This window comes from Elephas maximus, chromosome 20 (assembly GCF_024166365.1).
Source record: "Elephas maximus indicus isolate mEleMax1 chromosome 20, mEleMax1 primary haplotype, whole genome shotgun sequence".
NCBI lineage: Eukaryota > Metazoa > Chordata > Mammalia > Proboscidea > Elephantidae > Elephas > Elephas maximus.
Window position 1 is genome coordinate 36,726,861 of NC_064838.1, and position 25,780 is coordinate 36,752,640.

The following is a 25,780-nucleotide window of genomic DNA, read 5'->3' on the forward strand; positions in this document are numbered from 1 at the left end:
AACCAAAAGGTCACCAGTTCGAATCTACTAGCTGCTCCTTGGAAATCCTATCGGATAGCTCTACTCTGTCCTATAGGGTCAGTATGAGTTGGAATCGACTCGATGACAATGGGTTTGGTTTTGGGTTTAGCAACCAGCAATCCTTAGAGTTCCTTAGATTCATCTGCCTCAGTCATCTTCAGACAGTGTCTTCCGCTGCGAGTCTGCTTTCTTGTCTCTCTGTCTAATCTGCTCTTTTTATATCTCAAAAGTGATTAGGTTTAAGACACACCCTACATTAATATGGTCTCATTAACATAACAAAGAAACCCTATTTCCAAATGGGATCATATCCACAGGTACAGGGGTTAGGATTCCAACATATATTTTGGGGAGACACAATTCAATCCTCCACAGGTCTGTACCATGAGAAAGGCAGAGCCCCAGAGAACAGCAATAATCCCGAGAGGTGTGCCCATTGAAGTAGGAAGGGGAAGCAAGAAACAGGCCATGGAAACCAAGGGCAGATAGACTTTCAAGAAAGAAGAAGTAAAACAAGATAAGGAATTACAAGTATCTCAGGGATCCAGCAATTAGCAAGCCACTAGTGAATGCAGGGAAAGAAGTTTCATCGTAATTGCTGATATGGACAACAGACAATGTGAAACTGGGGAATGGGTACAGAAGTGATGGTATCTGCTCTCTAGAAACAGCTATGGAGGAAGGAGAGAGCTAGGGATGGAAGATGAGGAGGGGACAAAGACCAAAGGAGGTAGACAGGGCCTCAAGTATCCTCAATTCCTCTGGTCTCTGCAAATCTCCCCAAAAGCACCAAGCATTAAAGACAGTACCCAACAGTCCCAAATCAAGAAAATGCACTACCATTTCAATACTTTAAGTTTTGCGAGTCTGAATGTCCATGTGTAGCAGAATTTTGAAACCAAAATGAAATACTCATTTGGCTAGACAATTATTTGTTAGGTGAGGTTGCACCATAGGTCTTATGAAAAAGGGATAAAGGATTCTATGGCTTGCTACATTTGAGAAACTGGGGGTTAGACAAGTTTCTGTGTTGTTGTTAGCTGCCATCAAGTCAACTCTGGCTTGCGGCGACCTTACTTACAACAGAACAAAACACTGCCCGGTCCTGCGCCATCTTCACGAACGTTGGTATGTTTCAGTCCACTGTTGTGGCTTTTGGGTTGGTCCATCTCATTGAGGGCTCGCCTAATTTTTGTTGGCCCTCTAATTTACCAAACTTTACCAAACATGATGTCCTTTATTGGCGACTGTTTCTTTAGGACTTCTCAAAACTGCAATGTGCTAACATGCACTGGAGACCAGGGAGATTGGGAAGAAGACTTCCCAAACTTTGACCAGGTAACACTTTTTTCCCTTGGAGCATCTTGAGGGAAGAGTATTCTGAGACAATATGTGGGCAACTGAGGGGTGTATCAGACGCAGCCAAAGAAGTTACTCCAAACAAGGTAGAAAACTCATGACCACGTCCTAATGGGTTCAAGGACACAGGCAATTTAGGGAAGCAGAGAGGTTTTGGCTCTCAGACTTGTTTCTGAAGTTTTTCCCACTGGGCCTTGACCGCCATGTTTCTGGAGCTGGTTTCCATGTGGATTCTGGAGCTGTATTTCTTAGGTCTCTTCAAGGCAGGGATGGCAAGAGATAGTGAAAATTGGAGGAGAACAGAGTAGGAAAACGTTGCTTCCTCCCACTCTGCAGTGCATTTGCGTGTCAGGGCTGGGAAGGCTTAGATCCAGAATTCAGATCCCTTGTTTGGCAAAGTTTCCAGCTACTGCCAGACTCAGGACATTACTGCAACATTAAGTTCTCTAATCATGCTTTGGAGACAATCTGTGAAGAATTTCAAAATGAAGAGTGTTTGGGTTTTGTTTTGTTTTGTTAAACCCAAAGAGAGCAATGCAGATAGAGACCAAGTACTGCCATTTATGAAAACTAGGCTAGACACAGCACACAGGGCTTATAAATGACCTTGCTAGGTTCCAGCTGCATGTAATACAGGCAAATAATCACTTTATAAGCAAGATTCCAGAAAAAAAAAAAAAAAAGAACCATCAAATATCCACATGTAAGCAAATGTCTTAGCATTCATCTTTCTGGCCCTTAATCAAATCTAACAAGGTGTTGTTGTTGTTCTTAGCTGCCATCAAGTCTGCTCCAACCCACGTACAACAGAACAAAACATTGCCCGGTCCTGTGCTACTTCTATGATCACTGGTATGCTCAAGTCCATTGATGGAGCCACTCGAAATTCTGAGTGGCTTCCAACCTAAGGGGCTCATCTTCCAGCACAGTGTCCTATTGTGATCCACAGGGCTCTCTTTGGCTAATTTTCAGACGTAGGTTGCCAGGCCTTTCTTCCTAATCTGTCTTAGTCTGGAAGCTCTGCTGAAACCTGTCCACCACAGGTGACCATTATGGATTGAACTGTGCCCCCCTAGAAAATGTGTGTCAATTTGGCTACTCAATGATTCCCAGTATTGTGTGATTGCCCACCATTCTGTCATCTGATGTGATTTTCCTGTGTGTTGTAAATCCTACCTCTATGGTGGGATTAGCAGCAGCTATGTTAAATGAGACGGGACTCAATCTACAAGGTTAAGATGTATCTTAAATCAATCTCTTTTGAGCTATAAAAGAGAGAAGAGAGCAGAGAGACACCAAGAAACAAGAACCAGGAAAATGGCGCATCCTTTGGAGCCGAGGTTCCCGCACCGAAAAGCTCCTAGATCAGGGGAAGATTGATGACAAGAACCTTCCCCTAGAGCCAACAGAGACAGAAAGCTTTCCTCTGGAGCTGGCACCTTGAATTCCAATTTCTGCCCTCCTAGACTGTGGGAGAATAAATGCCTCTTTGTTGAAGCCATCCACTTGTGGTATTTCTGTTACAGCAGCACTGTATAACTAAGACAGTGACCCTGCTGGTATTTGAAATATCAGTGGCATAGCTTCCAGTATTATAGCAACATACAAGCCACCACAGTATGACAAACTGGCAGATGGGTGGCACCAACACCATATATACTTTTAGGACAGCCCGGCTTTGTAGTCCAATGAGAAGAGTTCTGTGAGATCATAAAAGCAACATTAAGGTTAATCCTCGTCATATGAAACAGCTGCAATCTGTGTTCCCACAGCCAAAGCACCTTCATGAAAATAGCACTCTAAAAAGAGCTTACCCACTCAGAGGAGGGTGGGACGGGGACGGCAATCTCGTTGTGTTTTCTCAATTTTTGAACAAATGCCTTTGATTCAATCCATAAATCTAAAAATACTGCCCCCCCCCTTTTTTTTTTCAGTTTTCACAGGGCAATTTAAAAGCTACATGCTGATGGACGTTCTTTCACCTATTGGCAATGTTCTTTAATAAGTATTCCTCTTCGGTAAAAACACCCTCACGTCTCAAGGCTCTCTTCCCACTGGTATAAACTTCAGAATATGGACTAGAACCACACAGGCAAAAAAACTTCCCCTTCAAACAATAATCAGACCAAGTCCCCGGTGCCTGCTAGAACAGACACACGGATGACAGTCTCTTTATTCTGCTTCTTTGACTCTTGACACCCTTGGCATTTCTCCATCCCGAGTGTTATTTGGCCAGAAAAAACGCAGGTAGCAAGATGGTTACCTGCCTCTCCGGCTTGCCGAGAAGACTCTTAAGGCAGAAATGATGCCTGCAGGGAAAAGGCTGATGTCAGCTCTTAAGAGCACAGCTCCCTGCGAGGATAAGGAGGTCTTTGTTTTCAGCTGAACTGTGAAAATGAGAAAATGCCTCTAGTCTGACAAACAAGAAACCCACACAACACAGGTCAGGCCCGTGACCTTTACTTAAAGGTACCACACTTCATTAGCAAAACACTTCCATGCAATACACACAGATGCAGGGAACATCACAGGGGGAAAAACAACTCAGCTTCATTTCCATCACAGCTGACACTGGCCCACAACTCTAACTAAAGTGAGGGGCACAGTTCATCTCACATGAAACAGTTCTTGGGCCACACTTCCCTCGTGTGAAACATTTATTAAAGACCCAGGCCCCCTTCTAATTCACCTTTTTAATGTATATATATATATATACACACACACACACATATGTACATATATATACACTCTATGTATACAATTTATATAAACTGGGGAAAATTAAAAAAAGAATGCTAAGCTAAGAATATCTCAGTTTCACAGTTATTTATTGTGTTGTTGACAGTTGCCATCAAGTCATCTCCGACTCATGGTGACCTTATGCCTAACAGAACTGAGTTAGTTATTTAGGGTAACTAATATTAAGGGCTACAACATATCTTCTTAAATCCCCAGAACACTTTTGGGAGTTCTTATACGACAGTGAGTGAAAGCGCAGAAGACAGAGGATGGTGGGGCTAAAACATGCCATGTAAGGACTATGCCAAGCAGGGTGTAGGAGAAAAACAGGGAAGGCACACAGTTTGAGGAATTCTACTCAATAGGTTTTGATTTATGAAATCTGGAAGGGAAAAAGATAAAAAGACATAAACGTGCCTTCAGATGTTTAGAACTCATGTTCAGAAAGTTCCAGTTTGAATCTTTGCAACTGAGGTTATCACAAAACAACAAACAAAGCACTTTCCTATGCATAATGAAAACTCTTGTTTGCTCTTACAGCCTTCCCCTCCACAAAGATGCCATTTCAAGCCTATTCAGGGAAAAGCGGAAGAGCAATTCTTGCTTTTACAGTCCCTAATGGGATCGCCTCTGTACTGCAAGGATCTTGGGGCTCTCGATTGCTGAGTGCTCTGACTTACCAACGGGGGCCTTCCTGGCATTCCGCTCTTATTCCTTGTTAGCGTACTCTAAAACGAACGGACGTTTCCACCTCTGTCTCCAAATACTGTCAGATGTGTTTTGAGAGTGCTTGAATATAAAACTGTCCCAAATTATAAGACACTGAGATTCTATAATGGCACCCTTGGCGTTTCTTCATTCTGTGTGTTATCTGGCCAGAAAAACGCCAGGAGGGGGATTCAAAGCAATTTGATATACACACTATTAGCACAAAGGTTGCTGAGAGCGCTAGCTGTAGGATCAGACAGCTTGGGTTTGGGCTCCCGGTCCCATTACCTGCTCACTAAGCTGTGTGACCTGAAACAAGTTACACGCCTCCCTAAGCCTCAGTTTTACCATCTGTAAAAGACGGATAATAATCATATCCACATCACAGAGTTGTAGGGATTCAATGAGATAAGGTCCGTGAAGGACTTAACACAGTGCCTGGCACACAGTTAAGCACTCGATAAATGGATGCTGTTATTAACAAGCCCTGGCACAAAGCACTCAACTACGAACCGAAAAGTAAGTGGTTCAAACCTGCCCAGAGGAGCCTTGGAAGAAAGGCCTGGTGATCCGCTTCTGAAAGGTCACGGCCTTGAAAACCCTATGGGGCACAGTTCTACTCTGCAACACATGGGGTCACCCTGAGTCGGAGTTGGCTCCACAACAACTGACTTGGTGGTTTTTTGGTTCTGTTTTGGTTTAAGGCTTACGGAGCGAGGCACTGGTGGTTCAGTGGTAGAATTTCCGTCTTCCATTTTGGAGACCCAGGTTTGATTCTCCGCCAATGCACCTCATGCACGGCCACCACCCTTCTGTAAGTGAAGGCTTGGGTGTTGCTATGATACTAAAGAAGTTCCAGCAGAGATTCCTAAGACAGAGGAAGAAGAAAGTCCTGGCAATCTACTTCCAAAAACCAGCCAGTGAAAACCCTATGGCCCACAATGATCTGATCCCCAGCCAGTCATGGGGATGGCAGAGCACTGGGCATTGTTCCACTGTGCATGGGGTCACCATAAGTCCAGGGCCAACTTGACAGCAGCTAAGGACAACAAGGCTTATGTTAACCATGGCAATAAAATGCTTCATCTGTAAATAGGAATTACTGTTTACCTCAGAAAGTCCCAGCTGGTCAAGCTACTAAAGTAACTTCAACTTTTCAATTTTCTCTGAGTATAGTTTTAATTTGAAATGAGGGATTGCTTCCTTCATTTTCATGGAGTTTATGGAATAAATCGTCTTTTGGTAAATCAAGTCCATAGACGTTCAAACTACAGGTATTAACACACTACAGGTACTAATCAGGTACAATAAACAGATAACCACAAAAACACCCCAGCTGTCATCGAGTTGGTTCCAACTCATGGCGAGCCCATGTATGTGTCACAGTAGAACCGTGCCCTATAGGGTTTTCGATGGCTAGTTTTGCAGAAGCAGATTGCCAGGACTTTCTTCTAAGGTGCCTCTAGGTGGACTCAAACCTCCAACCTTTTGGTTAGTAGCCAAGCATGTTAACCACTTACACCACCTAGATACTTCAAACTGTCAAAGGGAGTACAATAATTTTGCCAAGAATTGTATGTATAGATACCACAAACTTTAGATACTCAGGACTTCCGAGGTACCATTTATACGATCAACTCTATTGCAAAAAAAAAAAAACCCAGAGGAAAACTCTAAATTCCATTTTAGCCAGTAATAGGAAAAAAAAAAAAAAAACTGATTGAGTTTTTTTTTTTTAAATATGCCTAGCACTTGATTTCAAAGCTTCCTCCAGTCTTGTGGAGTTAACAGAATTCGTGATTTTGAGTTTGTCTCTTTTTCCCCTTCTCTACGAGTCATCCTTCTCTAGGCAAGAGTGAAGTGACTAGGACCAGAAAGAAAAAAATAAGAATGGAGACAGACGGAAGAAGAAAAAGAAGGAGGAAGAAGAGAGAGGAGGTGCAAAGGAAGGAGTCCCCCATGACTGTGTCAACCGAACTGGCTACATCAGACTTTAGAAAAACTTCAAAGGAACGACCACAGAAGCAAAGACAACAGCAGACACATTTCACACCAGGACATTATTTCAAAGGAGCGCCACCAGCCACCAGCGAGAGAGGCGATGTTTTCCTTCTTTTGGCCCTTCCTCATTCATTATGGATTGTTAACTCGGCTGTGGCAAAAGCAGCCAGCTGGTTAGAGCACACGGCAGGTGACCATGGCTTTGATCCCGGTGTGAGTTTCTGGGCTTTGCCCTGTTCTGGGGCTAGGGCACTTACTCTGCAAACGTACAGCCATGTTCACCACTGCTGTGGTCACTGTGTCTTCTGAGTGCCTTCTAACTTAGGGGGCTCATCTTCTAGCACTGTATCAGACAATGTTCCGTTGTGATCCATAGGGTCTTCATTGGCTAATTTTCTGAAGCAGATCACCATGTCTTTCTTCCTAGTCTATCTTAGCCTGGAAGCTCCACTAAAACCTGTCCACCATGGTTGAGTCTGCTGGTATTTGAAATACCGGTGGCATAGCTTCCAGCATCACAGTAACATGCAAGCCACCACAGTGCAACAAACTGACAGACTCTCTTGATATTGGGTCTAATTCAATTCAACACAAAAATTATTTAGCACCTACCATGTGCCAGGAGCCCTAGTGGCACAATGATTAAGAGCTCAGCAGACCCACACAGAGGAAGGGAGCTGAGTGCCTTCCAGCTGAAGCAGAATTTTACTGGCTGGCTGAGGGGTGCTCCAGGCACTTATTGGTAGAGCTACAGAGCTTTGGGACACTTGCCCCAGGAGGGCAGATACAGGTGTTGAGGCCCCAGGGCCGAGAGGCCAAGGAAGCCAGGAAGCAGAAGCTGAAGAGACAAGAACACAGAAAGCAGAACTGCTTCAGTCTTAGAGAGTCTGGCCACAACCTCTGGGGTCTCAAAGGGTGGAACCATAGCCTCTGGTGTTTCTAAAGGTGGAGGTGCCACTCAGATGAGCTAGGAGAATTGTACGCCTAAAGCCAGGGGAGCAGAGCTGCCGTCCCAGTGGGCCTGGACGGCGGAGCTGAAGCCCAGGGCTAAGGAGCCTCCATGTACAATCCAGAGATTGTGGCCCACACCCAAAGTCTGGAGGGTAGGGCCATTGTGTAAATGGTCTCAGAGAACACAGGACTATTTTCAAGCCCGGAGGACTAGTGTAATGTGTTTTGCTGACTTGTTTGGTGCCTGTTATACCTTCTTTCCTTCCAATTTCTCCCATTTGTAACGGAAATATCTAGCTTGTGCCTGTTCTGCCATTGTGCTTTGGAAGCAGATAACTTGTACTCCAGATTTCACAGATGAAGAGGAATTTTTTGGATTTTGGGCGTGGAGTTGAACTAAGTCTTTTGCTATGATATGATGGCGCGAATGTGTTTTGACATGTGGCAAGGACATGAAATTTTGGGGGCTAAAAGGTGGAATGTCACGGATTAAATTACGTCCCCCCAAAATATGTGTATCAATTTGGCTAGGCCATGATTCCCAGTAGTGTGTGATTGTCCACCATTTTGTTATCTGATGTGATTTTCCTACATGTTGTAAATTCCATCGCTATGTTAATGAGATGGATTAGCGGCAGTTATGTTGATGAAATCTACAAGATTAGATTGTGTCTTGGGCCAACATCTTTTGAGATATAAAAGAGAAAGGCAAGCAGAGAGACAGGGTCCCCACACCACCAAGAAAGCAGTGCTGGGAGCAGAGCTCATCCTTTGGACCTGGGGTTCCTGCACCAAGAAGCTCCTAGATCAGAGGAAGATTGATGACAAAGACCTTCCCCCAGAGCCAACAGAGAAAGAAAGCCTTCTCCTAGAGGTTGTGTGCTGAATTCGGACTTCTAGCTTCCTAGACTGTGAGAGAATAGATTTCTCATTGTTAAAGTAATCCATTTGTGGTATTTCTGTTAGAGCAGTACAAGGTGACTAAGGCAGTTGGCAGCTTGACTCCATTGGCTCTCCTTGGAAACCCTATGGGGCAGTTCTACTGGGTCCTATAGGGTTGCTATGAGTCAGAATCAACAACAACAACGGGTTTGGTTTGGTTTTTGAGTACCTGTGACATGCACTGGATTGGTCATGTGTCATGCTAACGATATGAGGGCTAGTATGTCCACCTCTAAATCTGTGCCCCAGGTGAGAAGCAATGATGGTGCAGGGAGAGGACCACTGGTTTTGGTGTCAAATAGCAGGATTAATCCCACCGTGGACACATTACTTAACCTTTCAAGGCCTCAATCTCTGCTTCTGGAAATAGAGCTGAGAGATCTACTTATCTTAAAGGGTTACTTTCATCGTGAGGGTTCAGCGAAATCAGAAAGTTTCCAGCATAGGGCTGGTACATAGAAAGGACTCAACAAACGTTTGAGTTACCTCTTGAAGGTAACTGAATGAGTAATTCCAACTGCAAACTTACACCCACACACATACAGTTGAAAGCTACTTCATTTCAGAAAGTCATCTACTGACTATATACCCTTCAGCACAAAATCCTCGCCAGGTCCTACCTGACAAGCAGCCTAGAGTAAGTCACAAAACCAGTATGCCTCTAGCATACTGTTACATTGTGTCCACTGTTTGCTTTCAAGAGTTTTTATTGCATTGCAAAAATACATATACAGAAATCTAGGATACTCCACTGGTCTCACCTCTTTGGGAGCAAGAAGAATTAAGGAAGCTAAAGATACAAGGAAAAGACTAGTCCAAAGGACTAATGGACCACATCTACCACGGCCTCCACCAGACTGAGTCCAGGACAACTACACGGTGCCCCGCTACCACCACTGACTGCTCTGACAGGGATCACAATAGAGGGTCCTGGACAGAGCTGGAGAAAAACACAGAACAAAATTCTAACTCAAAAAGAAAGACCAGACTTGCTGGCCTGACAGAGACTAGAGAAACTCTGAGAATATAGCCCCCAGACACCCCCTTCAGCTCAGTAATGAGGTCACTCCTGAGGTTCACTCTTCAGCCAAAGACTGGACAGACCCATAGCACAACGTAACAACTAAAGGGGCACACCAGCCCAGGGACAAGGACTAAAAGTCAGGGGGAGACAGCAAAGCTGGTAAGAGGGAACCCAAGATTGAGAAGGGAGAATGTTGACATGTCGTGGGGTTGTTAACCAAGATCATAAAAACAGTATGTGTACTGTTTAACGAGAAACTAGTCTGTTCTGTAAACCTTCAGCTAAAGTACAATAAAATAAATTAAAAAAAAACAAAATACATATGCACAAGATTATCCATTGCAGAATGATTATAAAATATTGGAAACTACCTAAACGTCCAAACTCAAGGGTTTGGCTGGATGGACTTTGGCCAGGCATGCAATGCAGTACTACACAGCTGTAAACGAAACACGGATGAATGGATTTTGCTGGTAGGAACCAATGTCCATGATACCTTGTGTTCAATGAAAAACAAACAAACAAACGTCAAATGGGCATAGTAAGCATGCTACCTTATGTGTAAGGAAGAAGGGGCAATGAGAAAACAATCATGTATCTGGTTATTTTAACAACAACTAAATAATCTAAAACGGTTTTTGCCTCCAGATGAAGAGAGGGACAGAAAGGACTGAAAGACAGGGGAGAGAATAACACTTTTCTGAGCACATGTTTTTGTATGCTTTTGACTTTTGGAAACATGTTAATGTTTTACATATTAACAAAAAATAAAATAAATCAACAAGAATGGGGGGGGGACCTGAAACTGAATGTAAACAGAACTATATGAACCCAACTATATATTTTAAATTACACAAAGACACTGACATGAAGTTGATACTTTGGCTATTATAACTTCAGCCCAGGGAAAAAGAACTGCAAACAAACCTTGAGCTCTTCTTTAGGTGGTTTGTTTTCCACAGCAGTATGGGCACGGTGATTCTGAAACTGTCTTAAGTATCTTGTAGGACTGAATAAATGAGTAGATGTGTGGTTGTTTGGAACCGGAGTTCTGACTGTGGAAGAAAGAGGTAGAACTATGGAATGGCGCTTGAGTTAGAAGTGGAATATCAGTATGACCTCACGATTTCCTGGCTTTTTCTACTACAATAGTCTAGAAATACTGTTGTCCAATAGAATTTTCTGTGAAGACAGAAATGTTCCATATCTGTGCTGTCCAATATGGTAGCCACTAGCCACATGTGGCTACTGAGCAGTTGAATGTGGCTGATGCAACTGAAGAACTGAATTTTTTATTTTATTTAATTTTAAATTTCAATAGGCACATGTGGCTAGTGTCTACCGCATTAAACAAGTCAAGTCTAGAAGCAATAGCACTACAGTCTCAATATAAGCACACTCAGCACCCACATCTTGGCTTCTAAATACTATCCTCCACGAAAAGGAACCAGGGCTCTTTGGAGAAGTGGCTGATTCCATGCAGGGCAGGTAGGTTACAAGATGAACCTAGAACATCTTATTTGCCAGAAAGTAAGAAAGCTTTGTCACAAGGACAAAAGAGCCAGTTGAAGGAGCTCTTATTTGACAAATTTGGGATAATTATAACCCATTGAATAAAATAGGAATGCATGAATCCTTATAAATAGTAAAGACATAAATAGACAGACAAGCAGAAAAAAATGGCAGGACTCTTCCTTATCAGGACACACTTGAAAACCAGCATCAGAGATAAAATTACTTATTGACATTTCCACAAGACAAACCCCACTCTACCACGTCCCATCCCCTAATCAACCATCTGTCTTTCCAAATGACAGAGAGACTACTTTTCAACTTCCAAATCTGCATTCATGTTCTTAACACTTTTCTTAGAAAACAAAGGGTCACCAAGAAAAGAAATAAAGAGTTCAAATGACCCAGTTATAACCCACTGCCATCGAGTCAATTCCGATTCATAGCGACCCTGTAGAACAGAGTAGAACTGCCCCATAGGGTTTCCAAGGAACGCCTGGTGGATTTGAACTGCTGACTTTTTGGTTAGCAGCTGTGGCTCTTAACCACTCTACCACCAGGGTTTCCACCCAGTTATAGGGGGCTGGAATAAGGGCCCAGGAATTGTCTTTTTCCATGTTCTGGAGAAATCAGTAAGGACCTCCCCGCCCCAACCAATCAAATGAAATACAATCACCTTCTCTACAGCCTCCTCCTCTGGCGCAGAGCCACTCCATCTCTCCACTGGCAAATAACTCAACGTGATGGTTAGAACGAAGTGCAGCTGAAGCATCCACCTTCGAGACCCTCCAGCTAGCTGCCGAAACTGTTTTCAATAACACTCTTTCCCCAGAAGTACTGGGATTTCTTTAGTGATAGAGTAAACAAAACACATTTTCATGACACGTTCTTAATGTATTCTGAGAAGCTAAACAGCAAAAATTATTTGCAATTTCTTTAAAGAGACAAATACACCATTCTTTTCCGAACAAGTAATAATTCGTAATTTATTCCAGAAAAACTTTTAATACATACTCATAAACAGGAGGGAACATGCTATAAATAGCTCAGGTAGAAGACACTTCATCAAATCAAACAACGGTACTCACTAAGGACCCACAGGATGCAGACATGGAACATGTGGCCTGTGAGATCCGTCATTAAGTGCTTAGAAAACTCAAGTAGAAACACTTGGTGACGTTACTGAACTAACCATCGAATGATACACAGAATGAACTAGCAAACGTGGGTCAGTTTTTCTTCTTCCATAGGATATGAGTCCCCAAGTCTGGGAGGTGGGATGCTGATGTTTGTTTTTCTGAAACTTTCCATAATGATGTCAATGCTGGGTTGCTCATGAAATTTAGCAATCCTCGTTCTATTATTTGAGACTGAAGATTGGTTATAGTGCCATCTGTCCTGTAACTCTAGCTCCTTGGGGAGTTACAACATCATTTTCTAAATGCTACAAACAATCTATGAATAATATGAATAATTACTACAACCGAGTGCTTACTATTTGCCAGTCACTGTACTAAACGTTTAACAATAAGCCTATTTTAAAACGTTGCCATTGAGTTGATTTCGACTCATAGTGACCCTGTAGGACAGAGTAGAACTGCCCCCATAGGATTTTCAAGGAGCAGCTGGTAGATTCAAACTGCTGACCTTTTGGTTAACAGCCATAGCTCTTAACCACTGTGCCACCAGGGCTCTGATAATTCTGTAAGGTATTTTTTTTTTTTTTGGTACTATTATTACCCCCACTGAAAGAGATGCAGGGATTTGAACCCAGGCATTCTGACTATTGTGCACACTCTTCAGACATTAAATTCTCTGCTATCATTACCAATATCTGTATAATTATTAATAATAAAAATAATTTTTAAAAATTTTTGTCAAGTTGATTCTGACTCATGGCGACCACATGTGTATCAAGAGTAGAACTGTGCTCCGTAAGGTTTTCAATGGATGATTTCTTGGACATAGATCCCTAGGTCTTTCTTCCAAGGCGCCTCTCGGTGGACTTGAATCTTTCTTCGGTTAGCAGCCAAGCACATTAACCATTTACACCACCCAGGGACTCCAATAAAAAGTAAAAAGTAAAGCTACTGTCAATTGTACTACGTCAAGCTATTTGCATATTTTAGTTCTAATCCTCACAATAGTTCTATACATGAGCTATCATCATTGCCACTTGACAAATAAGGAAACTGCGCCCAGGTAAATGAAGTGATTTGTTCAAGGCCTCACAGCTGGTAGGCAGCAGAATAAGGATTTAAAATAAGGCATGTTTAACTACCTGCCGCCTCCCCTTCCTGCCTTAAAAAAAAACCCAAAAACCAAGGCCAAACTTTCTCTTGTTTCAGTTTGGGGAAAGGGAGTGTGAGAACAGAAATTCCTACTAACAAAAGCATGAACTCCAAATGGTTAAAGCAACCAGGACTGAAGTTATGAGCCTCTCCCGGCTTGCAAGAGTTCATTGTTTTGCATTGCCTTGGTGCTGGATTCCTGATCGTAGCAAATTCCAGGGCCCAGACTGCAGGCTCAGCCTCTGACTAACACTACAGTGATTTATTTGAGGGTAAATACCTCTGTCAGTGTCTTATGACTGAACACAACAGGCCCAGCAGATTGGAATGTGTGGCACGCCGAGGCCTGCAGAAGCTGAGGCAGCAGCGGGAGGGCCGGCCCGTGGTCAGGCTGCCTCCAGCTGCACAAGGGCCCTTCCTCCAACAAGGAAGCCAGCCGGGGACTCTCCAGGCTTTACATTCCTGCCCGAAATAGCCGCATCCTCAGAAATAAGAACTGGGAAAGACGAGCATCCTCAACAATTACGAAACATGAATTCTCTAGGTTTTTATCCATCCTTGGGAAAAGAGCTTGGGGAGGGGCAAGAAGAGCAGGGCCTTTTTCACCTGGACATACAAGCTACTCCTTCCAATATTCAGAGGCACGTCACCACAGCTGCTAAGATATCGATATCTATCATAGCCAACAGCCACCCAATTGCCCGAGCCGATACTGCTGGGCAGCTGGCCTGGTATCTGTAAGTCCTGAAAACATGTAATAAGGTATCTCATGCCCACCACATGACGCGTGTGTGCTAAGGAGAAAACACACAGGAGAAGACAGGATACGGGGAGCAAGCTAATTTTCACACAGAAACGTCGTAATGTTCAGCAAACTCAGAACTTCAGTTTCAACCCCTTTGTTTCACAAATAAGGCAACTGAGGCCCAGAGAGTTGCAGCAACTCATGTGAGGACTCTAGCGTGTGCTGGTGGCACACCGAGGACTGGGACTCAGATCTCCCACCTACTACAGGCTATCACAGATGTGCTCAGCAGTATCTTAAACACAGACACAAAAAACAGCTTTATCTCTCTGGAAAGCTCTCAAATTTATATCGTGAGCACACATGGTAAGAATTAAAACTTCTTAATATATACAATTCTAGACCCCAAAGTACAAAATTTTATAGAAGTCAGCTGAGGTGCTAACATTTCCTTCTATTTCTCTGGCGCATAAAGACATTCACCAAACACTGGTTCTCCTAACAACAATCATTACGCCCAAAACCCTCTGCCGTTGGAATCAACTCACAGCAACCCTAAAGGACAGGCTAGAACTGGCCCCCGTAGGGTTTCTTCCTCGGAACGGCTGGTGGGTTCAAACCACTGAGCTTTTGGTTAGTAACTGGGCACTGTAGCCACTGCATCACCAGGGCTCCTTAATCATTACACACAGGCAAGAAAAAGCAAAGTTTTCAGATAACCACCCTAAGAAGTTCTAATGGAAAGTTAGCTTCCATAGGAAAATGCAGGAAGGGCCATGTAGGTAGGTAGGTAGGAAATAAACTAAGATTTCATCTGTCCATTAGTTACTAAAATCAGCCGAACACGTCCTAGCCGCAGACGGAGGCCATATATCCTTGCTACGCAATCAGCACAGTCAAGCCGCTGATTGGAGAAGTTGTAAGAGAACATGGCCCTAGCGCTGAGGTACACACAAGCCAAAATAAAAATGCCCAAAGTCCACAAGAAGGCACTTACAGATGGGGGCTGAAGATGCGACTCATCTTGGAAACATGGTCATTTTCACAGTCTAGGTCATCGTCAGCTTGCTCCATGCTGAACTTCCTCTTGCTGGGACTGATGGGAGGAGGGCCCGTGCGGTGGCTGGTAAGGGCAGAGGCCACGGGGAGGGTCTGCATTCTGGGCTCGCCCCTGAGAGCAGCTTCACCTATGCAAAGAGATGATGGAGTGGTCAAGCAGAAGAATGTCCCCATTGCAGTCCCCCCCAGGCTCCCCCGCCTGCCCACCCCCTTGCAAAACTACTCCCAGCGGAAAGTTTTTGGCAAAGGGCTGGGCTGCCTGCCATTCTCAGAATACGGTCTGAGTGTACAGTCAGCTGCCAAGCATGAGACATTTTACATAAACGTGGTTTTTTAGCACAATAACTCTTTAGGGTAGAGTTTAAAAATAAAAGTTGCAATGAAGGAACGGGGAGGCTAGGGGTATTTACCATAAACAACTCAAAAGTTAATTTAAAACATTAAAGGTCTTTTGACTCGTGGGCATTCAACTCCATACCCGTAAGAAAATAACTCAACACCAAGCTCATGAAACCACTGCGCCAAACTCACTTTTCTTGCTTGTGACGCTTTCACTGTATTTTTGGTATGTCTTTTTTTTTTTTTTTTTTTAAAGAATGAGGAAAATGTTTGGGTTCATAGTTCACATATTTGCACAAAAAAAACCTTGAAAGAAATTAAAATATACTGTTTAATGAGATATAAAATATTTTATTTTTACAGTATTACTAAAAATGACACCTTAAAAATACTGATTATTACTGGCACAGAGGTCCTGAATAAAATCTGTCACAAGCAGGATATACAGGTGTAGTCCACGAAACATTTTTCAAAGTTACACACTCAAGTTGGAGTTCACAGTTTGATCTGACTAGACTTCTTGGTGTTTTTCATATCTATTTTGAAAGGCTTTGGGGGCTAAACGATAACTTTTTCCTTATTGTGAATTAAAATAAGCATAATCTTATATAATCACAAAGGTCACGTACCTTCTAAAACTTATAAACAAGAGTAGTAATTACTTTAAGAGAGAAAACGTCAGACTTCCTAAATCATGTGAGGAGGAACACCTATGTTTTACACAAATAATGGCCCTTTTGTCGTTATACGTGTTGGGTCTCCAGTCCTGGACCAATGCTGTCTCCACTTGGTCACTATTTAAGAGTAATATTAGGCGAAAGTCAACTTCATCTGAGGCCTTGCGGTCCCTGAGAAAGGAAACCTTTGTTTGCCACCACTTATTTTCATATCATCACAGATGTGTGGACAGTTTTAACAGTCGTTTACTTCATACGCACAAGTATGATTCTGTTAGGGAAAGGAGTGAGGAAAAAGCCTTCTGAATGTTTACCAGGGAAAATAAAAAGTTTGCCAATTTAGTCAGCGAGATGTAAACTAGCAAATATACAGTGACCCGCAATACACCTCAGTTGGGGTTTCTTTTTTAGGGTTCTGGCACCAAAGCAAACTGGAATTTTCCATCTTAAACGAAATGCCCCCAAAAAACAGGTTCCTAGGCTGGCCTGCTATACTCAGAAGAAATGCAGGCTGATTTTAGCTGACTCTACTTCCTATTTAGTATTTTGGTTTAAAAAAACAAAAAAAGCAGTGCTAGTATTTATACTTTGATAAATTATAAATTTCCAAATATCTCCCCTACTCCCCTTTCTTGTACTCTCCGCCCCCACGGAGAGGGAAGAAGGTATGTCCAAAGTAAAGCTTTAGTAGCCCAAGCCCAGACAACTTTCTGATGAGCCCCGGTGATAACTCCCAATAACTCCGCAATTGCAAACTGAACCTGATCAGAATGGTGCAGACTGACCATACCCTCCACCCCAGTGTTTCTCAACATCTTTGGCAGGGATAAGCGGGTACGAAGAGTTTCCAGGGTCAGTGCAGACCCCTGGGCTTTGGTCTCCAACACACATTTCATAGAATGCCAGATGTGTAGCAAGAGAAGTTACCATGGAAAGCAACCACCACCACAACAAATTCAAATCACTCCAAAACAAAGCGTCATCGCCCAGTATACCAGCAAGAACTGCTACCAAAACTCTTGGGTTAATAACAACATTCCTACTCCACTCCCCAACTTCCATCCAAGTATAAATTCTTGTACTTGTTTGCATTTTAAATTCATCAACTGATATATTGCTTATTTTTAAGACTGAATCCCTGATGTCTGACATAGAAAGGAAAAAGTCCAAAGGAATCTTTTAAAATGCCGGGTGATTCCTAAGCTGGGTTACCAATGAAAGCACTACAGTTGGTCCTTCTACCCTAGGGCTGCAATATCTCTACCAGGTGCTGCTCTAGAGGTGACGTGTACTTGTCATGTTAGAGCACGTCAGCATCTCAGAATGTTAGTGGGGCAAGGAGCCTTGTGCACACAGATTCCTTCATTTGATAGATGAGCAAACTGTGCCCCAGATGCTGTGCCCTACCCAGGGTCATACGGTGAATGGGTAGGAACCCTTGTGCTCTACTAGGCCAAGGCCTCCCCTGAAACTGTGCTAGCCACACATGGCTTAGAGCAAAGGAACCAGGGTAGAAGGAAAAGAATCCATGGACAGAAGGGCAGAAACAGCTCTGGGCAGTTATGCGCCTTCATTCATCTTTGGATCCCCATCCGTGAGGACCTTACCTTATCACCTTGCATTTTAAAACAGGTTGTATTGTTATTATTGAATTATTTTAGTAAAATTGAGAAGGACATCTGTTCTGGGAGTCAGGACACTGGTGTTCCAATCTCAACTCTTCCTTTATTTAGGACTGAGTGGGCTGTTCCTGAAAGATCACAAACATGAAAACCCTAACACGCAGTTCTACTATGAAACACATGAGGTCACCATGAGTCATACTTGACTCGACAGCAACTGATTTGGTTTTTTGGTTTTGAATACAGACATGCTTCTTTCTCTGGGTCTCCACACCACTGGGGGTTGGGGGGGCGGGAGGGAGGCATTGAACTAGCTAATATCCAAAGTTCCTTCCAGCCCTTAGAATAAATGATCCAATTCCATGATCCACAGTCCCATCACCTATCAAGTAACCAACCAACCAACCAGCATTTACAAAGAAATTATTACTTGTGTAATACTGAACTAAGACATCAAAACCCAAAGTATACACCTCAGACGTTGCATTAATGAGGGAAAAAAAAAAGAAGAACCCACGGTCAAACAAACCTGGAAACAAACCATCAGATTAAACAACTTTCATAGGAGTTTCTTAACTACGGAACTTCTTGTCTTCTAAGGCACAGTGTCAATCCCCAAGATAGAAACACAACAATACTTCTTTCAATCTCTGCTTCTCCACCCCCACATCATCCTACACACTGCTGCAAATTCAGTGTTCCAAAGCGCTGTTCTGAATGTACCAACCCATCCTAACCCCAAATATCCAATGGTTGCCAGTCACTGAGAAAATCCTGTCCGGACTGCTTCTGCGTTCAAAACCACCAACTGGCCCCAACCACCTTTCTTTATTCCTAGTATTCCTCTTTGTGAGTTCTGAAAATTTCAGCCCTAAAAATAAGAGTAGTCACCATCTTTACTCAGGCTTCTTCCCCAATCTTCTTGTATTTAGATTCTATCCATCTTGCAAAGGTCAGTTAAAAGGCTACCTCCTTCAAGAAGTCTTCCTTGATTCCACAAGGTGAAAGTCATGTCTTCATCTTCTGAACACCTATAAAAACTTATCACTGTGGTACTTCTCTTCCTACTCTGTTCTGTGCTCTTTGAAGCAGAGGCTATTTTATTCACTGTACATGCCTAAGCGCACAGAGCACAATACATTCCATATATTAGTCAGTAAATACTAAATGAATGAATGAATAAATGAGGCAAGGTAATGGGGTGGCCAAATTACAGAGTTTTAGCATATGTTAAAGAACAAAGATACCACAGAATAAGAAACTATAGAAGATTTAGGAATGTATTTAAAAGAAGTCATAGAAATGACCAACGAGCACATGAAAAGACGCACAGTGTCATTAAACCAAAAAAAAAAAAAAAACCCACTGTCATCAAGTGGATTCCGACTCATAGCGACCCTACAAGACAGAGTAGAGCTGCCCAATAGAGTTTCCAAGGAGTACTTGGTGGATTCAAACTGCCGACCTCTTGGTTAGCAGCTGTAGCACTTAACCACTACACCACCCGGGTTTCCACACAGTGTCATTAAAAAAAATTCAAATCAATACCACTTCACAACCCGATAAAATGGCTATGATCAAAACCAGACAATAACATGTGTTGGTGAGGCTATGGAGAAACTGGAACCCTCATCCACTGCAGGTGGGAATGGAAAATGGAGAACAGTCTGGCAGTTAAACATAGGTTACACATGTTACCATATGACCCAGAAAAGATTAAACACAGAGTCACCATATGACCCGGAGATTCTACTCCTAAGTATACACTCAAGAGAAATGAAAACATACACCCACACAAAAACTTGTGCAGGAATGTTCATAGCAGCATTATTCAAAATAGCCAAAGAGTAGAAACAACATAAATACACAACCCACGACTCGATAAATAAAATATGGTATATCCAGACAATGGAGTACTGTTTGTCGATAAAAAGAAATGAAGTACTGATACATGCTACAACATGGATGAACCTTAAAAACACACGAAGTGAAAGAAGCCAGTCACAGAAGACTACAGGATTCCAAATACAGGAAACGTCCAGGATAGGCAGATCCACAGAGACAGAAAGTAGCTTAGTGCTGGCCGGGGGCTGGGGCGAGCACAGTGAGAAGTGACTCCTAATGGGTACAGGGGTTCTTTTGGGGATGACGAAAATGTTTTAAAATTGACTGTTGAAGTTTGCACAACTTTGTGAATATGCTAAAACCACAGAATTTTAAAATTTTAAAAGGATGAATTGCATAGTACTTGAATTATATCGCAATAAAGCTGTAACCCCCTTCCAAAAATATATACATATAAGTAGATGACAGGAGACTCCAGTACTATTAGATCCTTTTCTCTCTCAGGTTTTAACATTCAGTATTCGGATTAATCCTTCACTGCTAAACAAGAAGAACAGACATCCATTAATTTTTCCTGAAATAAAAATAAATCTTGGGTTACTGTAGTTATCTCTCTCTACAATGTTTAAAATCAGATGATTTTTTCGAAAAGCATTATTGATTAAGTTTTAAAAAATCAAATCAGAGAACCGCTGGAGGTTACTCAGGCACTTGGATTCATCAGAGTCCAGTTTAAGCTCCAGCTCAGCTTATAATCAAAGTGTGTCTGAGGGCCTATTCCACGCCGAAGGCTGCGCGGGGGCCCTGTCACCAAAACAGACTACGAAATGTATACAGCCCTGACCACACGGAGAGGGGGGAGAACACACACACCCAAGGGAACTTATCTCAGGGACCTACAAAGACTTTTTTCTTTTTCTTTTGTTCTAACGGGTATTCCAAACTTCACAATGGTTGGTAACTGAAAAAAGAGAAAAGATTACCTTTCTTTTTCAAGAATCAGCAGGAGAAAGGAGATTGGGGCCCTGTGAGTAGCCCAGTATTTTGAGTTTCTCAAGCTGGCTGAGCACCAACTGTCCATTTGATTTTTTTTTTAATTCGCAGTTCTAACTAAAGAAATTCAATTTCAAAAATGTATTTGACCTTTTTTAATGAAAATAATTATATCTAAGTATCAGGTCACTATGAGTCAGAATTGACTCAATGGCAACGGTTTTTTAAGTATGTGTTACTGAAGAAAAAGGCCTACAGTGTGTAAAATTATTTCATGGGTGATTTTAGTCATGGTAGTAGTTCTAACGTACACATTAAAAATATTCTTTAAGTATCTCCCCCAGTGGGAAATGATCAATGATTCTGGCTCAAGATTTCATAAGAATATATTAATCTCAATGAAAAAAGAAGTTTAATGGAGAGAAGGAAAAATAAGAAAATCGCTTAGCTTTATGATGTGCTTACATAATGATTTTGACAAAATATCACAAGAAAAAATTGGCTTTCCAAGTCAGAATGGAAGGGGGAGAGGACCCAGAACAGAGGGAAGCCAAGCGGGAACATATCCCCCATTTGGGGCTCCTGTTATTGCCATACTTCAAAGATTGAAAGATTATTTATTATATTTTCGTATCTCTAAGACTGAGGTTTGTCTTACAGTCAATTGTCATGTCATTTTTCTTGGTTAGTGGTACATGAAGTACTGGTTATAGCAAAGGATGGAGCCTTAGACTAGATGAAAGACAGAACCTAATCACAGGGCCTTCAAAACAGCACTCAACTCTTTAGTCTCAGTTTCTTCTTTGCTGGTAAGATTAAGGGGTTCCATTAAATTACCTTGATGGCCTAACTTTGGCTCTACAAGTCTATATCCTAAAGACCTCTAAAGTTAAGTCTTTTTTCACTGATCTTGAAATCTTTCATTAAACTTAATACAGTTGGTAGGAAGAAGAACTGATTCAATTAAGTAGTCCTATGACTTGGAATGGACTTACAGGCACCTAACAAAGACACAACCAATAATTTACATCATAATTGAAGGTGGTTTCATTGAAAATCAAGTAGACTTCTAATTCCCTGTGTTCCAGCTCCATTCATTTATTCCAATCCTCTAAGAGAGTTGTAGATAGTCAATTGAAACCCTAGATAATTATAACGTGGTCCACAGAATACAGATTAAACTCTACAGAACTGAATAGACTTGGCCAAGACCTTCAAAACAGAGATGAGGCAACTGAATCTGTATTCAGAGAGATTAAAAGAGGCAGTGGTAGAGCCAATGGGAGAGCCAGGATTAGAACTCTGGCCTCCTCAGCAGCTCTACAGGCAAACCGCCATAGTGGGGATTTGTAACTACATTTACAATTATGGCATGATTCAAGAGAAATCAATCAAAACTACAGTGATACTGACATTTTATGGAGATTAGTTAAACAGCACAAGAACAACAACAAAAAAAATCAAACCCACTGACGCAGAGTCGATTCTGACTCCGAGTGACCCTATAGGACGAGTAGAACTGCCCCATAAGGTTTCCAAGGCTGTAATCTTTACGAAAGCAGACAGCCAACCTCCACCCTGCAGAGTTTCTAAAAGCGGACCTTTCAGTGAGCAGCAGGGAGCTTAACCACTGCGCCACTAGGGCTCCTCCAAGCAGCACAGGGATGGAATAACAATGTCTTTATGGTCTGGGGGAGGGAGAGAGTACAACTATAATAAAAAAGTGGCTTGCTCTAACTTTTAAGGATAGATTTTTGACCAAAAAAAAACTCTATGCCCTGCAGAACAGCATTTTTATTCCACAATTTAAATCTTTGCTGTATCCAAGACTTGATGTTCTCCTCCCTTCCCCGTATTTGAACCTAAATCAAAGAAACAAAACCACAGCTCCATCTACCAACAAGCCAAGCCGCTCTGCTACATTGATTTGTCTCCTTCTGTCTGACCACAGCCCCCAGCAACCAGACTGACATCACCCTGTTGGCAAGACAGCGCCCTGATAAAACTGTACTCTAGCATTTCACAATCCACCTCGAATCTCCAAACTCATTACTGTACAGAGCTGTGTCTGTGCGGGACAGGCACTCCAGCGGCCAGGGTTTATTCATTTTCCTTCAAATAATACGCCTTTGTCTCCCAGACTAGCAGCTGGGGATAAGACACAGTGAAGTCAATCTCTTTCAAATACTTAAACTTGTGGCTATCCCCATTTTGGGTAGGTTTTTTCTTTTTCCTTTTTAAAAGGAGGGCTATTAGGCAACATGATGAAACGCAGACAAGCCAACAAAGATAAAAGATGTGACGTACTGTCTGCCACAAGGATTGCCTGCAATCCTACAACTCCACAGGTCACAACACAAAGTATCTTTCACATTGTCACCCCCAGGAGCCTCAGACTCACAGCTCTAAACTTGCAGGGCCTGATCTGACATCCCGGAGGCCAGACCACAGCTCTGAACTTGCACGGCCTGATCTGACATCCAAGGAGGCCAGACCACAGCTGAACAGGGCTCTTTGTCCGCCAGTGAGGCTGCAGTGGCTCTGCTGAGACCAGATTCCTGCTGTTGTCTTTAGCGCCATCTCTGGAAACACACACTCACTCCCACACCCACACACAACCTGCATCAATGACTGCCAATAACATAATTAAGGATAATACCAACACATTCAAACTTGCAGAGTTGAACCAAAAGCCATTTTAACTAGAATTTCAATTACAATAATCCCATGAACATTATACTTTGTTCAGAGCTTTCCTGTCTCTTATACCAGTATATTTCATTTTAACGCATTTTAAAATATCACTGATTATTCTGCAGACAAGAAGGGAAGCCTAAGGTTCATCTCACAGCTAAGGAAAACTAGTGTTTCAAGAATTAAGTGAACTGCTCAAGGTCGTAAAGCTGATTAATACAAGAGCTGGAAGGGGAACCCTGGGATTTAGACCCTATTTTCCTATTCTTTCTAGCTTTGCAGGATGCTTTACCAGTTAAAGGAAACGAACTGGGAAGAAGATAAGGAGGCAGAGGAAGGGGACGGCGGGGTTGGGGGGCGAAGGGGAAGGAAGAAGGAGAGAAGAGGCAGAGAAGGGAACAGGTGGGAGGGGAGAGGATAAGGAGAGCACAGATGAAGGACGGGAAGGACGATGGGACGAAAACCAAGATCTGACACAAAGGCTAATCGAACAGCTTCCACTGCACGGTCTCTCCTGGATAAACCTAACTGGTGGGTGACACAGCCTGAGAGGAAAGAAATCTAGCGCCCAGATGCCACTTCAGGATTACAACCACCTGGGGAAAGAAGAAAGCCAGTGGGTTGGCACTGACAGAGTGGACCCTGGCTCAGCATCAGCTGAGGTCTACAGCCCCCCCACTGCACCTCACCTGGGGGTACACAGGAGAGGCCAGCTCTCTGACAAGCATAGAGGAAGGGACAGAGCTTCCCCCTGCACTGTACCAACAAGGTAGACAACTTGGACTGCCCAGAAATTCTTTGACTACCCTGATAAAATGAAGGGGTTGGACGAGGGCTGTGTTTTTTACATTTTAACGTGCATACGAACCATCTGGGGGTCTTATCCAGACTGTGAATCGGCAGGTCTGGGCGGTCTGCAACTCTTACCAGCTCCCAGACAACACTGATGCTGCTGGAACATGGACCATTCTTTGAGTAGCGAGGGACTGGAAGATGTCTATAGTCCCTGCTGGTTTTCAACATCTGTAATTTTATAGTGGTTAGAGGGGAAAGGGTAAAAAAAACAAGTCTCGAATAAACAGTAAAACGTCTACGACGCTCACATTCTGAATGTGTGATAAAATGTTTTTGGAATAGAAAGGTTAATCTGTGTATCAAAAGGCACTAATTAAAAATATTTTGAAATAAATGAAAAATTGTTATATTCACATCCATACATTGCTATTCATTTAACTAGCAAGTTCAACACTGCTTAAAATAATTTTGTTGTCTTCGGGGTTAAACAAAGTTTCAGCAATCTCACTTCCCTATCAAATCTACTTTACAACTGAACTGTGTCTTCATAAAAAAAAAAAAAAAAAATGTCTTCATAGATTATATAATACCGTAGCCTGGGTGGAATTATCCCAAAGTAAGAAAATTCAAGTTAATGTCAATGTTCATAGCATTTCAGCACAAAGAAAAATTCAGGTACACGTTATCGATATAACTAGGTTGAAGAGCAGCAGACCCTGGCTTTAAGTTGGGTTTTGGCTTCGTAATCATAACTGGCATCCAAAAAGATCAAAAACCTATCCTGCTTCCTTGGTTTCCTGGCCCATCTATTAATAACTACACCAACTTCTACTCATGGTCTTCTATTCCCTACGTATCCATGACTGCCTTTGGCTGTGAGGGCAGCTTCAGAGGGTGCAGTACAGATTAGGGAAGTTGTGCCTCAGAGCACAAGCTGTGCTTTTACTATACTGGCTAGCATCAAAAGTAGGAAAACAAAATAATTTTTAAAATATAGGCAACATAGAAAATTCCCTTTCAATGGATGTGAGGTCTTCCAAGCCTGATACAAAGATAAACGAGAACAATATTTTTCAAAAGTGTCTTATCATAGATTGCACTGTGTCCCCCCAAAATATGTGTCAACTTAGTTAGGCCATGATTCCCAGTACTGTGTGGCTGTCCTCCACTTTGTGACTGTAATTTTATGTTAAAGAGGATTAGGGTGGCTTATTATAACACCCTTACTAAGGTCACATCCCTGATCCAATGTAAACGGAGTTTCCCTAGGGTGTGGCCTGCACCACGATTTATCTTACAAGAGATAAAGGGAAAGGGAATCAAGTAGAGAGAGGGGGACCTCATACCACCGGAAAAGAAGCACTGGGAGCAGACCATGTCCTTTGGACATGGGGTTCCTGTGTGGAGAAGCTCCTAGTCCAGGGGAATATTGATGAGAAGGACCTTCTTCCAGAGCTGACAGA

At 42.6% G+C, this 25,780-nt stretch overlaps 1 protein-coding gene across 7 annotated transcripts in view; it reads right to left on the reverse strand.

Moving 5' to 3' along the window:
- The window catches only part of VGLL4 (vestigial like family member 4), a 163,826-nt gene that overhangs the window by 25,452 nt on the left and 112,594 nt on the right, over nt 1-25,780 (reverse strand). For all 7 annotated transcript variants that reach the window (XM_049861865.1, XM_049861867.1, XM_049861866.1 and 4 more), the window contains one exon: nt 15,291-15,480. In XM_049861865.1, coding sequence (XP_049717822.1) covers nt 15,291-15,480 — 190 coding nt within the window. The remainder of the gene's footprint in view (nt 1-15,290; nt 15,481-25,780) is intronic.